Below are 15,620 nucleotides of genomic sequence, written 5' to 3'. Positions count from 1 at the left end.
TCTTATATAGACAGGGGTGTGTATTTCCAAATCAAGTCCTATCAGTTTAATTAAACACAGCTGGTCTCCAATGAAGTAGTAGAACCAACTCAAGGAGGATCAAAAGGAAATGGACAGCATGTGACTTAAATATGAGTGTCTGAGCAAAGGGTCTGAATACTTATGGCCATGTGATATTTCAGTTTTCCTTTTTAAATAAATTTGCACAAATTACTACATTTTTGTTTTTTTTTCAGTCAAGATGGGGTGCAGAGTGTACATTAATGAGAAAAAAATTAACTTTTTTTAATTTACCAAATGGCTGTAATGAAACAAAGAGTGAAAAATTTAAAGGGGTCTAAATACTTTCCGTACTCACTGTACATTAGGTTACATTATGCACTCACAAACAAAGCTGTAAAAATCCTGCAAGCTTCCTACACCGTGATGCCTTTTTGGAAGCTCAGATTAAATTAAATCAGTGCTAAAGACCCCAATGTATATTAGATAAAAGTCATTCAAGGATCGAGTGATTTCAATCGCCCGATCCTTTTGTTTGGCATGGAAATATAGATATATAATAACCATTGCATAATTGCATATAAAATAGAGGAGCACACGACTGAGCTGAGCGCTCCTTTAAGTGGCGAAGCAGCTCTGGATGTGACTGATGCACACAAATGAAAGGTAAACCAATCATATGGCTATATTCTGGAAAACAGACCTTTCACAATCAGCATCGTATTATTGGAAAATACCAAAAGTAAATTCTCCGAAAGCACCACCATAATATTCTCAATTACACCCTTTGTTCTGCTATTGAACATTCACCTGGAGATTAGCATGTGTTCCTGAATGTACGCCAAGAACGGCAAGTGATCCTTTTTGGCAATATATAGGCACTCGCCGTGGAGACACAGGATTTTCAGGCAGTTCAGCATGTTAAAAAGGATGTCTGGCTCGTCAAACTTTGCCATTTCCTATTAAAAACAAAGATAAAAGTTGCAAGAAAAAATCAAACCAGATATATTACTGGAATTACAAGGCTATTCTCCGGTAATACACAGGGGCCTCATACCTGAAGGATGGTGTAGATCAATTTCAGGGTAACAGGAAGTTGCTGGTAACAGAATTTATGGTCGGTGTCATTTTTGACAGCTGAAATGGAAGAACAACTTGCTGAAGAGCAGATGAATGGTTTTCACTGCAAAACTGGGGGTTAAATTTAATGAAAAGGTGAAGCAGATGTAACGAAATAAGTGATATCTCCTCCCCTCTCCATTATGAAGATATTATGTATAGTCATGTATCAGTCTATTTCAGGGCTGCACAGGTGTCATATTTATGCACCACTTAAAGGACAGACGCAATGTTCTGCCGCTCTGAGCACTTATCTGTTATCACAGATGGATGCAGGAGTTGCATCTCCCATTACAATGCTAATCCCATTGTAAACCATATGGTGATGACCATTTATGAGCAGCTGAATGCCGCAGACGTGTGTTGTGGGTGCATTAGTGACACTGTATATTGGGTGTCACACCTGTGTTGGACGGGTCTGCAGTCTCTGTGTGCGTTCCTGGATTATCTCCATGTTTATCTGATGGATTCATTTCTTCTTCCCCTTCATTCCCGATGATAAATTCAGCTCTTGAGAACAGAAGACTGTCTTCTAGACTGTCTGTTGGCTCCTGAGAAAAATATGAGCCCTCGTTAGAGTTTTACAAACCATTTATAATGCAGCATTTCTTACAGACTTGTTTTCTGCAGTGTGGCTCATAAATCTGACAGAATCCCCTGCTGGGGATGATCTTCATGGATGTTTCCTATATGAGAAGTGTTCTATGGACTCGCCTGTTCCTCGTCTCTGACACGTCCATCAATTCCCTGATAATATGGAACCATTTATCATAAAAGTTGCTGAAACACGGATCCGGTGTGGAAACCTTAAATTCAGCCCATCAATCAGGTACACCTTAATACAGGCGCCGCATTACCAATCCTGCTGAGCTGTCATGTAAGCGAGAATATCCCCTGAACACCATCAGCTCCACATTTCTCAAAGTGACAGCAAGAAGCACAAAGAGATTACAGGAGCGAGGGCTGGAGAGAGAAAACATCAAGTCTGGAAATCATCCCTGTCTCCCGAAATCCTTCTTTATATCCCTACTTATTAAATCAGAGGTCATCTCATGGTCTTAAAAAAGTTTTTTCCTGGAGTCAGAAATTAGAGAGTTTCAGATCTCTGTTTTGTCACTACCCTCTGCTTTATACTGCATCTCTCCTCTATATGGGCACAGCTATGATCAGTGAAAACATCTTAGATGTCTCACCTATTGAAATCCACAACCTATTATTGGTGGTCAGGGCTACTATCAAGTCCCTTTTCTTTTTTTTTTAAATCAAATTTTTTTTTAATTGAATTTCATAAAGATTACCACAAAGAGAAAAACAACAACGACCAGACAAACACTGGAGAAACACAGCTCACCAGCCCCCAACCTTAACCCCTTCAAGTCGCGGCCCTTTTTAGTTTTTGCGTTTTCATTTTTCACTTCCCTCCTTCCCAGAGCCATAACTTTTTTATTTTTCCGTCAATATGGTCATGTTACGGCTTATTTTTTGTGGGACGAGTTGTCCTTTTGAACGGCACCATTGGTTTTAACATGTCTTTTACTAGAAAACGGGGAAAAAATTCCAAGTGCGGTGAAATTGCAAAAAAAGTGCAGTCCCACACTTGTTTTTTGTTTGGCTTTTTTGCTAGGTTCATTATATGCTAAAACTAACCTGCCATTATGATTCTCTAGGTCATTACGAGTTTATCCCGTGGTTGTTCCTTCCCGGGGAAAGGCCTGGCTATTCATCGCTTGCGTTGAGAAACATGTGATGGTGTCTCCGCAGCTTACTTTACATGCCATTACGACTTCATAGACATCTAACATGTCTAGGTTATTTTTTATCCAAGTGGTGAAAAAAAAATTCCAAACTTTGCTTAAAAAAATAAAAATAAAAAAAAAAGTGCCATATTCCGATACCTGAAGCGTCTCCACTTTTCATGATCTGGGGTCGGTTGAGGGCTTATTTTTTGCGTGCCGAGCTGACGTTTTTAATTACACCATTTCGGTGCAGATATGTTCTTTTGATCGCCCGTTATTGCATTTTAATGCAATGTCGCGGCGACCAAAAAACGTAATTCTGGCGTTTCGGATTTTTTTCTCGCTACGCTGTTTAGTGATCAGGTTAATGCTTTTTTTTTTTATTGATAGATCGGGCGATGATTCTGAACGCGGCAATACCAAATACGTGTAGTTTTTTTTTTTTAATTGTTTTATTTAGGATGGGGCGAAAGGGGGGTGATTTAAACTTTTATATTTTTTATATTTTTTTCATATTTTTAAAAACATTTTTTTTTTACTTGTGCCATGCTTCAACAGCCTCCATGAGAGGCTAGAAGCAGGCATAGCACGATCGGCTCTGCTACATAGCAGCGATCATCAGATCGCTGCTATGTAGCAGAAATGCAGGTGTGCTGTGAGCGCCGACCACAGGGGGGCGCTCACAGCAGGCCTGCATCAGTAACCATAGAGGTCTTAAGGACCTCTATGGTTACCTTCCTGATGCATCGCCGACCCCCGATCATGTGACGGGGGTCGGCGATGACATCATTTCCGGCCGCCCGGCCGGAAGCGCCGGTTAAATGCCGCTGTCTGCGTTTGACAGCGGCATTTAACAGGTTAATAGCGGCGGGTGAATAGCGATTTCACCCGCCGCTATTGCGCGCACATGTCAGCTGTACAAAACAGCTGATATGTCGCGACTTTGATGTGGGCTCACCGCCGGAGCCCACATCAAAGGGGGAGACACGACATGCGCCGTACTATTACTGTGCATGTCGTGAAAGGGTTAAGGTACATTATTCATGCACTATGTATACATCTTGGCTCTGCAAAACCAGTAAAATTGGATGAACAAATATTTGAAAATAGTAACAGTAGCCAAAACAATTACATATACAGTTAAGTCCATATATATTTGGGCAGAGACAGCATTTTTCTAATTTTGGTTATAGACATTACCACAATTAATTTTAAACAAAACAATTCAGATGCAGTTGAAGTTCAGACTTTCAGCTTTCATTTGAGGGCATCCACATTTAAATTGGACGAAGGGTTTAGGAGTTTCACCTCCTTAACATGTGCCACCCTGTTTTTAAAGGGACCAAAAGTATTTGGACAGTGAATAATTTTAAATAAAATGTTCATTTCTAGTACTTGGTTGAAAACCCTTTGTTGGCAATGACTGCCTGAAGTCTTGAACTCATGGACATCGCCAGACGCTGTGTTTCCTCCTTTTTGATGCTCTGCCCGGCCTTCACTGCGGTGGTTTTCAGTTGCTGTTTGTTTGTGGGCCTTTCTGTCTGAAGTTTAGTCTTTAACAAGTGAAATGCTGCTCAATGGGGTTGAGATCAGGTGACTGACTTGGCCATTCAAGAATATTCCACTTCTTTGCTTTAATAAACTCCTGGGTTGCTATGGCTTTATGTTTTGGGTCATTGTCCATCTGTAGTATGAAACGACGACCAATCAGTTGCATGCTGCATTTGGCTGGATCTGAGCACACAGTATGGCTCTGAATACCTCAGAATTCATTCGGCTGCTTCTGTCCTGTGTCACATCATCAATAAACACTAGTGACCCAGTGCCACTGGCAGCCATGCATGCCCAAGCCATCACACTGCCTCCGCCGTGTTTTACAGATGATGTGGTATGCTTTGGATCATGAGCTGTACCGCGCCTTCGCCATTCTTTTCTCTTTTTATCATTCTGGTAGAGGTTGATCTTGGTTTCATCTGTCCAAAGAATGTTCTTCCAGAACTGTGCTTGTTTTTTAGATGTTTTTTAGCAAAGTCCAGTCTAGCCTTTTTATTCTTGATGCTTATGAGTGGCTTGCACCGTGCAGTGAACCCTCTGTATTTACTTTCATGCAGTCTTCTCTTTATGGTAGATTTGGATATTGATACGCCGACCTCCTGGAGAGTGTTGTTCACTTGGTTGGCTGTTGTGAAGGGGTTTCTCTTCACCATGGAGATTATTCTGCGATCATCCACCACTGTTGTCTTCCGTGGGCGCCCAGGTCTTTTTGCATTGATGAGTTCACCAGTGCTTTCTTTCTTTCTCAGGATGTACCAAACTGTAGATTTTGCCACTCCTAATATTGTAGCAATTTCTCGGATGGGTTTCAACTCCTTTGACCGCATGTTTACTTCACAGCAAAAACTTCCAAATGCAAGCACCACACCTCAAATCAACTCCAGGCCTTTTATCTGCTTAATTGAGAATGACATAACGAAGGGATTGCCCACACCTGTCCATGAAATAGCCTTGGAGTCAATTGTCCAATTACTTTTGGTCCCTTTAAAAACAGGGTGGCACATGTTAAGGAGCTGAAACTCCTAAACCCTTCATCCAATTTTAATGTGGATACCCTCGAATGAAAGCTGAAAGTCTGAACTTCAACTGCATCTGAATTGTTATGATTAAAATTCATTGTGGTAATGTCTATACCCAAAATTAGAAAAATGTTGTCTCTGTCCAAATATATATGGACTTAACTGTAGGTTGTGAAAACACTAAAAAAACTTTATTAATTTTTAAAGAAGTTGAATTTGATGCATCATATAAACATAGCTCAAAGCAAGCGAGGAGAAATCTCCTCAATTCCCTAGATGTCGAACCAGAGCCATCAATCCATAGACCCCATATCTTGTCAAATTTAGAGATAGCATCTCTTTTTAGGTATATGTCTTTTTCCAAATTTACTAACCAGTTAACTTTATCAATAAATTCTGATATCATAGGCTCCTGATAAGCTATCCATTTTTGGGCTATCAATTTTCTTGCCATATATAACATACGTGCCGCCGCAATTTTGCCGTACTCATCAATAGACAGATCTTCAACATATCCCAATATACATACTAATGGTGTAAGCTCTACATCAACTGAATAAACCCTGTCAATCGTTGTTACAACACTCCTCCAAAAGGACACCAAGTTAGGACAGTGTTAGGACAGTTCCACATCATATGAAACATATCTGCTATGTTAGGTTTGCATCTAGGACAGTAGGGACTTGACCAAAATCCCTTATTAAATAAGAATTGAGGTGTCCTGTATACCTGGTGTATCACATTTACATGGGATAATCTATGGGATTCGCTTAAAGACAGCTGTGGAACTCTTTCCAGTATATCTAACCAGTGATTTTCCTCTATGGGTCCCATTGCCCTATCCCATTTCTCTTTTGATCGCATCGGCTGGTTTGTCAATATAATGTCTAAGAGAACGTTATAAATAAAGTCCCTTTTCTATGCATTACACTGTAGCCCAAAAACTCAGGAGCCCCACTTAGGATAGGACTGGAGGCCTTTGTACTGGAAATCTAAACAAAACACTTACTGTATTTTCATCGGTAGCTGCTGCTCGTCTGAAATCTACCTCCGTTCTTATTAAAGGCTCAAGCTGCTGCTCTGTCCCATCACCATGCTTAAGGCTGTGTGCACACGTTCCGGATTTTTCACGTTTTTTCACTATAAAAATGCGATAAAACCGTGAAAAAAAATGCTCACATTAAGCATCCTATTAATAGAATGCAATCCGCATTTTGTATGCACATGCTGCGTTTTTTTTCCGGAGCGGAAACGCATTCCGGAAAAAAAACGCAGCATGTTCATTAATTTGCTGAATCGCGGGGATTCCACACACATAGAAATGCATTGATCGGCTTACTTCCCGCATGTGGCTATGCCCACCATGCGAGAAGTAAGCGGATCATGTGCGGATGGTACCCAGAGTGGAGGAGAGGAGACACTCCTCCACAGACTGGGCACCATATAATTGTTAAAAAAAAAAGAATTAAAATGAAAAATAGTGATATACTCACCTTCTGATGGCCCCCGGAGTCGTCTCGCCTCTCAGCGGTGCATGCGGCGGCTTCCGTTCCCAGGGATGCTTTGTGCGTAGGACCTGGGATGACGTTGCGGTCACGTGACCGTGACGTCATCCCAGGTCCTTCGCACAAAGCATCCCTGGGAACGGAAGCCGCCGAGTGCACCGCTAAGATCGGGGGCAACCGGAAGGTGAAAATAACCATTGTTTTAATCATTTTTAACATTAGATCTTTTTACTATTGATGCTGCATAGGCAGCATCAATAGTAAAAAGTTGGTCACACTTGTCAAACACTATGTTTGACAAGTGTGACCAACCTATCAAACAGTTTTCCAAGCGATGCTACAGATCACTTGGAAAACGCTAGCATTTTGCAAGCTAATTACGCTTGCAAAATGCTATTGTTTAGCAGGAAAATGCATGCCAATTCCGCATGCGATATACCCGCGGCAGGAGTTGCAGAATTGCCGTGGAAATTTCCGCGGCAATTCTGCAACGTGTGCACTTAGTCTTATACTGCAGCCCTACTTGTTCAGACTGGCTGCTATATATTATTGCGAGTCTGTGCATGGAAAACTGATTTCTTTTTTTTACATGCAAATTGCCTCTTCAGAGAAAAAGAGGACTTGAACTCTATAGCACCACCTATTGGAAGCGGCGACCCTACAAGTCACAATCAACCCTTTAACGAGTCGTGCAATATGACTTAGGATAAGAGCCAAATCAGTATCTCAATTTGCAGACACGGTGTTTTGGGCTGTTGGCCCTCGTCAGTGCGAAGCATGAGAATTGATTAGGCTAGATGAGAGGCTCTGGACCGAGGTCTAAGGGGTAAGGGTTCCCCTTGTGGAGAGTGACATACCAGCTCTGGCTTGTCAAGGTAAGGAGGCTTTTTTTTTACAGAAAACACTAGAGATAGGAGGTCTATAGAAAGAGGACAGGGGCCTGATAAATACCTCCTCATGCCTAGAAAAATGAACAATGGTGAAACAATCAGTAAGCAGGACCCTCACCACCAGTCGGATCTCCTCCTTAGGGGCCAATCGCTCGAGCAGCTCACAGGCCATCTGGTAGCAGAGGATGCTGGACTGGCACAGGCTGCACTCTACGGCCTTCTCATCCTTCTGGCAGGTGTGAGATCCGCCCCAAGGAGCTTGGAACACGTTATTAATGATGGAAATGATGTCCTTGGACAGACTGTTCTCCAGCCCCAGAGTGATGCCATCATCCTGCAGCTCCATCTGAAAAAGAGAAAATATCCAGAAGCTTCCATATTAATGACCTGACTACATATGATGGCCAGGGCTGGTGGAGAGACAGGAAGTAATCAGTGTTGCTGCCATTCTCATGTGTGATGATTACATTTTAACTATTAGACCCACAAAATGCAGTATCCCACCTCTACGTAGTCCAGAAATAGTCTCCTGCTCCCCAACGGCAGCTTCCTGCATGTCTACATCTTGTTAGAAGCCTTTGCCATATCCCGGCCTCACTCTTGTCTGCCCAATTGCATTTACCTCCTTTTGCTAGGATTGTCTATGATGCTAAACTTAGCTGTTTTATGGCTAAGGGTCAAAACTGTTACTTCTAACATTCATTGCCCCCTCCCTGGTATCAACCCTCAGCTATCCTCACATGCTTATCTGTATTACTGATACATGGACAGATGCCAATGGCAGTCCCAAAAACTAAACCTATGGCGGTCTCAATATGGGACACTTCCTACAATTGAACCCAGGGCATGCCTCATGACTAAACCCATGGCAGGCAGGCAGGAGAACCAAACTCATGGCAGCTGGTACAACTAAACCCATGGCGTTCCCCATCAAATGAGCGTTCAGCCATCTTAACAAGTAAGCCAATAGAAGTGCCTACAACCAAGTAAATTGTGGTTGTGGCAGAAAAGACCAGGACAGTCCCTACAAGGGAGAACTTGGCAGCCCCTACAACTAAACCAATGAAATTCATCATAAGTAAACCATGGCATTTGCTACAACTAAGCACAGCCACCAAATGGTTATTAGCAAAAACATAGCCAATGGCCACGCCTGTAACTAAAACAGTCCCCTAATGACAGTTACTGTAATTAAGTCGATAACGCTCCCTACAACTAAGCCCAAGGCAGTCGCTACAACTAAGACTATGGCAGGCTCCACAATTAAGCCCATGGCGGTCCCCTTTAATAATCTGAACAACTAAGCCCATAGCAGTCTCTGAAAACAAGACAATTGTGCTCACGCTTAAGCCCAGAACAGTCTTTACATATAGTGCTTGGCAGCCTATATTACTAAACCAATGAAATTCCCTGTAACAAAGCTTATAGAAGATGCTGCAACAAAATACAAACAAGCACATGTTTTGTTAGCTAAAACACAGTCCATGGTAGCTCCTGTAACAGTTCCTTTAATTAAGCCCATAGCGGCCCCTTCAACAGAGCCCATGGCAGTAGGTACAACAAAGAGCATGGTGGACTTCACAATTAAGCCCATGGTGGTCCCCTCAACAAAGCCCATGTAGCCCCTTCCTGCCTGTTCCTTACTTGTTTCAATATGAGGTCGAACATGAGGATGAAACAGTTGAGATTCATCTCATCATCATCACAGTCGAAGTCAATGGTTCTTCCAGTAGGATGTCCATAGTTCTTAAAGGGACTTCGAAAGGGACTGCGCATGGGGCTCCGAAAAGGACTGTGAAAAGGGCTAGGGAAAGGGCTCAGCATGCTGTGCAACACCCGGCGGCCTGGATCTGAAGCGATGCTGCCCTGCAAGAAAGAGTTGCCTTTATTGGATGGGTTCTGTGGCTGTCAATGGCCTCCCCACTGGGTAATAGTTGTGTTTGTCTTACCCTGTGACCTGGAACATTTCCTGAAAGTTCTGTGATCCGGACTTTCCTTTGATTGGCCAGTTCTTTCACAGAGTTCACCCCATCAGAAAACATACTGATCAACAGCTGTAGGGGGACCACGATATCTAGCTCTGACAATACCTGCAAGATGGAAAGTCAGGGATAAAAAGAAAAATTCACACACGGCTGTCTGCACTGTTAATATACGCCTGCTACACTCCTCCCTATTCAAGGCAATTTCTGACCATTTTCCAAATGTTACCACATATTAATGAGGTTGTCCCTTACTAGGACAACTACTTCTCTTACCCCATACTTGGTCCCGATAAAATTAAAAAAAAAACTGATACTCACCTTCCATGCTGGCTATGTTCCCATGGTGTCGGCACTCGCTCACCCCGGGGCTCTCATGCGGTGTTGTGACTCGTGGCCCCGGCTCCCAATCAGCACTGACATCATTGTTTCCACCAGTGACTGAACATGAAGAGGAAGTCAAAGATCAGCTGCAGCCCAGACTTCCTCTACAATCCATTACTAAGGTGGGGACAGTGATGCCAGCGCTGACTGGGCAGCGGGGTCACGTGTCACAACAACCGCAAGAGAGCCTCGGGAAGAGCGAGTGCTGACACCGCGGGAATGGCGTCAGCACGGGAGCTTTAATATTTTAATCGGGGACAGGCGTGAGGTAACTAAATCCATGCAACTAAATCCGCAGTAGCATCAAATTTAAGCTGACGACAGTTCCCCAAAACTAAGTCTGGAGTAATCACAAGAAACACCAAGAGGTTTTTACAACTAAGTGCATGGAATTCATTAGAATGTAGCACATGGCAGCATCTGAAACGTAACCAATGGCATGTCCAATGACTAAACACATAGCAGTCTCCACAACTAAGCCCATAGCAGTCCTTACCAATATGCCCAGCTAGTTTTCCATCTCTAAACCCAGAGGTCCCCAAGATTGAACCCATGGCTATCCCCACAACAAAGCTGCACATAGTGATACTCAAAACTAAGCTCTTGGCAGTCCCTACAATTAAACCAAAGTTGGTCCCTTTAACTAAGCGAATGGTGGTTCCCACAAGTAAACCCATGGCGGTCCCAACATTAAGCCTATAGTAGTCCTCACAATTAAACCCATGTCGGTCCCCACGAATAAGCCCATGGTGGTCCCTACAAATAGGCCTACGGTAGTCTTCACAAATAAATCCATGGCAGTCCCCACAACCAAGTTCATGGTGTTTCAACAACTAAGCCAATATTAGTCCTCATAACTAAATCTATATGGCATTCCCCAAAACAAAGCCCATGGTGGTCTCCACAACTAAGTCAATAGTGTTCCTCACAAGTAAGCCCAAGGAGATGCTTACAATTGAGCCCACAGCAGTCTCTACAACTAAGCCCATGGCAGTCCTCACATTAAGCTCAAGGAGGTCCCTACAACAAAGCCAATGGAGGTCCCTAAAACTAAGCCCATAGCAGTTCCCCACAGCCCATACAACTGTATTCATTTTCTTAAATCTTGAAACAAAAAATATAGAACTTGTCAGAAATGAAAAATGATTACGTGAAGCCAAAGCAAAGCTTGTTCCTGAACAGAAGAGGGATAACCGGTGAACCGGCAGCTGATGAATCCGAACATCTCCTCCATAGAGAAAGGCAACGGGCAAAGCTCAATGTCGAACATTTTACTACGAAGATAAAACAGACAATGGAAATAAATGTAATATCTAACAAAGGACAGAGGGGAAGAACGCTTTAGATGCTCGGATCATGTTTCTAAAATTCCAAACATTCAGTCCATTCCAGGACATGGAAAACCATATCTCGAAGGAATAATTAGTTATGTGCAATTCACTTCTGTAATTATAAAAACTAAAGTATAGCATTAAGTTTCATTGTTACCAACCTGAGGACCTCCCGAAATTCCTTGAGCTGATTGTCTGGCACTTCTGTCCTGATGGACTCCAACCACTCTGGCATGATGCATTCCCAGATTGGCTGGTTGATGACATTATATGGGATAAGGCACAGAATCCTATTGAGACCTTCTTTCAGCTGGGTGACTGTACTGCAGGACTTGTCCCAGTATCCGCCGACCTGACCACACACAAAGTTAGCCATATTTACATGTCTGAATTTTTCTGTCTCACCTTCCAAGTGTTATAACTCTTTTTACATACATAAATATTTTTTTATATTTTTATGTTTTCTATTCCTCCATTTGGGAGCTTGAACTTGTGATCGCAGTAAATTACTGCTCACCTTAAAAGCCCAGCTACCAACATGGTAGACACCGGGACTTCGTCATGTGCTTGGCTACAAAGATAACACAATGGGCCAGTTACAGTTTCCAAGCTTTAAATGCTGTCAACGCAAGTGACAGAATTATTAAGAGGTTAAAATGCTCATTGTGGGCCCCGATACTGGCCCAGGTTTGTCTGGTGCTGGCGCTGTGTGCACTACCCTTTGAGTACTACTTCAAATAATTGTTTGATATGTCACCAGTAGCACCACCTATTATCACAGGAGCGGCGCCAAATCATTTTCATAGATATAATACCGCTCAGTTATAATCATTACCCGGGCAAATTCCATGGGTTTGGGCAGCAAGCACATGACCATCACGTCAAAACGGATGTCGCAAACGATTTTCAGCCACTTGGTGACGAACTGTGGTTTGAGTTTCTCCACCAGGCTGCCGACCTCGTCATCCATCATGTACGCTGTAGAGTGGAACCACTGAAAGACCATGCTGACCAGGCGTGCTAGGCTTTCCGTGGGCGTATTTTCATTGGGAGTGCAGAGGCTGACCTGTGCCGCGAGACAACATGGAGATTAATTGGGACTTTAGAAAGGAACAGGCTAAAGCGTAAGGATGCATAACGCTAACTGACACGTGCATTATTACACTTCTCATTCTATGCTCCGGTCACATTCAAAGCTGCATTATACAGAAGGGTAAGCGCCAGCTGCAATCTCTGTACACACAGATACACAAGGTCAGGTTGAATTATAAATACAGCTTTGGATGCGACCGGAGAACAAACAGTGATATAGTGAAATGACTCTCACCAAGAACCAGATTCCAAACTGGCTCAGAAGTCGCTGGTCATGTTTATCGTCATCCTTATTGTCGAAGTCCGTGTTGTCCAGCGAGTGACGTGAGGAGGCCAAGCCCATCTGCCTCCTGCGGTTCATCTCGTATTCTCGCTGCTCCGCATGATATTCCGCTTCCTTTAGCAAGCTGCAAAATCCATCAAGAAAGTCATTCAAGCTGCCATAGAAAGTGTATTACCGGGGTAAGGCCAAGCACAGAGCTTGTCCTGAGACCAGCGGATCAGCAGCAATCAGAAAGTGTCCGCTTTCCCTGCAGTGCCGCCTCAGGTGAAAAAAGGTATTGCATGGTGATATTACTGGGCTGCTAGCATGATGCTTGGATATGCGGGACCCTCTAGAGAAGCTCTTTGTAGCCAAATTACTTTACATCCCCTTCTATTACCCAGAATGCCATTCACATCTGAGCTCACGACATAAAGGGCATACAAACTATGATGTCCCGCCATACCTCCAGCACGTCCAATGTGTGTGGTTACAGCCCTTTTTTTATCAGACGGTCCAGTTTTCCATTGATTAGTAATAGATAGGTGTTTAGTACCTGATGACCGCCTCCACGGCGCACACGAGCTCCTCCGCTCCGCACTCCCGCGTGTTGATGGGAGGTGGCGAAGTTTGGAATAAGTGAGTCTCTGATGAGGACGCTCCCCCGGCTTCGCTGCTGTGGTGGTAGGAATGGCACCGTTTACAGTATCGTACCGGCCGGTTCCCATGACGGTCGCAGCATCCGGCAGAGAAGCACGTCACCACCGCCCTCCGGACATGCGAGCTGCAGTTCTGGAAATAAGCAGAGGTAATCATTACTACATGCTAAATAACACTGCCTGCATACTGCCGCATTAAGAGGCCGACTACTAGGCAACAACGGGTATTAGGATAAAATTAAAGGGGTCAGAAATAGTGCTGGGATCCATTTAAGAACAAATTTCTATGGGCAATAGGTCAGTGTCTTGAATCGTATTTTATTGCAACCACCACCTTTAGAAATTCACTTGGGCAAATAGGTCCTGATAAAGAACTACAAGTGTCAACATGCCACCAATGACATCTCTGCAAGCGCTGTGAGGAAGATGGCGAACACTCACAAAACGTTTTATGATGGGAGGCGCGACAACAGGAAACATTGATTTTGCGCATGCAAATGTACGATTAAGCGGTGTGATTACAGGGGCTTTCTGGATTTATGTATTGACGATAATGACAGGCCACAGACAGACACTTTACGGAGATGGACGGCAAGACTGACGGTAAAGCTGAGCGGTTCTTACCTTCTTCTGACAAATGGCTGAAATCTCAGCTGTGTGAGACACGTACACAAAGCTCAGTAAACAGCACAATCCCTGCAGCATCTCATTCACATTATCAGAGCGGAGCCCCCAGCACTTTATTCAATGCAATCACTACAAAATCAAAGTCACTGAGTGCCATCTAGTGGCAACTATTGGAGCTTTCACTTTGCACAGAGCAGGTTCCCGGCTACGCAGGGGAATTAGCTGTGCACATATTTTCAACTATATGATTCTTTCCTTAATTTATTTTATATTTATTTTTGTTTGTTTTTTTATTTTCATCTTAGGTTATTTTGATTAAATAACATTATGAATTTATTTTTTCAGTTTATTAACATATTTTACTACATTACAATATTTTTTTCTTGACTTATTTCATTTCTTATAACTATTCTGCTATTTTTTTAATGAATTAGTTTTTCTATATGTTTTCATCCCCTTGGCAAAGTGTACAGACTTATTGGCAGATTGTCAGAGTTTTCCTGTGATCTGCTGATGCCTGTCGCTGGTATTTCCAGGGGTTTGCTCACCTTTGGTGCCAGGATCGATACATAATATCCTAAAACCTACAGAGCTGCCATACAATGTGGGGATATCACATCGATCCTATTATAATGTTTATACATTGTAATGATGAAAGCCTAACCTCATGGGGTGACAGCCTCTGACAATATAATATGAGGTTGTCAGAGCCCGACTCCTTGTTACAAGGTAATGCTCAAGTTCTTTAACCCCTTCCCCCCGAATGTGGTTTATGGTTAATGGTTGGGCCAATTTTTACAATTCTGACCACTGTCGCTTTATGTGGTAATAACTCTAGAACATATCAACGGATCCCGGTGATTCTGAGATTGTTTTCTCGTGACATATGGTACTTCACGATAGTGGTAAAATCTCTTTGATATGACCTTATTTGTGGGAAAAAAATGGAAAAATTTTGAAAATTGCGCAATTTTCCAACTTTGAATTTTCGTACCCTTAAATCACAGAGATATGTCACACAAAACAGTGATTTTTGTGTACTCACCGTGAAATCCTTTTCTCCGAGCCACTCATTGGGGGACACAGGACCATGGGTGTATGCTGCTGCTGCTAGGAGGCTGACACTGAGTGAATATAACAAAATTAGCTCCTCCTCCTCTGCAGTATACACCTATTGGCTCCAGCCCGAACCAGTTCAGTGACAAATCAGTAGGAGATCAAAATCATCAAATACTGATACAACATGTCAAACCAAAGAACAAACAAAGCCATCAGGCCAATAGGGTGGGTGCTGTGTCCCCCAATATGTGGCTCGGAGAAAAGGATTTCACGGTGAGTACACAAAAATCCCTGTTTCTCCTTCGCCACATTGGGGGACACAGGACCATGTGACGTCCCAAAGCAGTCTCTGGGTGGGAACGAACAGGTCAGACAACCTCAAGCACCATCAGCCCAGAGAT

General features: G+C 43.1%; 1 protein-coding gene across 1 annotated transcript in view; it reads right to left on the bottom strand.

Moving 5' to 3' along the window:
* Positions 1–15,620, bottom strand: part of UNC79 (unc-79 homolog, NALCN channel complex subunit) — a 305,852-nt gene that overhangs the window by 155,446 nt on the left and 134,786 nt on the right. The window contains exons 11-22 of the mRNA XM_069737139.1: positions 14,158–14,186; positions 13,431–13,666; positions 12,848–13,019; positions 12,356–12,586; positions 11,682–11,872; positions 11,340–11,463; positions 9,773–9,913; positions 9,468–9,689; positions 7,942–8,169; positions 1,523–1,670; positions 1,058–1,137; positions 811–959 (exon numbers count right to left, since the gene is read on the bottom strand). Coding sequence (XP_069593240.1) covers positions 811–959; positions 1,058–1,137; positions 1,523–1,670; positions 7,942–8,169; positions 9,468–9,689; positions 9,773–9,913; positions 11,340–11,463; positions 11,682–11,872; positions 12,356–12,586; positions 12,848–13,019; positions 13,431–13,666; positions 14,158–14,186 — 1,951 coding nt within the window. The remainder of the gene's footprint in view (positions 1–810; positions 960–1,057; positions 1,138–1,522; positions 1,671–7,941; positions 8,170–9,467; positions 9,690–9,772; positions 9,914–11,339; positions 11,464–11,681; positions 11,873–12,355; positions 12,587–12,847; positions 13,020–13,430; positions 13,667–14,157; positions 14,187–15,620) is intronic.

This window comes from Ranitomeya imitator, chromosome 1, assembly GCF_032444005.1.
Source record: "Ranitomeya imitator isolate aRanImi1 chromosome 1, aRanImi1.pri, whole genome shotgun sequence".
Taxonomy (NCBI): domain Eukaryota; kingdom Metazoa; phylum Chordata; class Amphibia; order Anura; family Dendrobatidae; genus Ranitomeya; species Ranitomeya imitator.
This window is presented reverse-complemented; position numbering and strand designations above follow the sequence as displayed.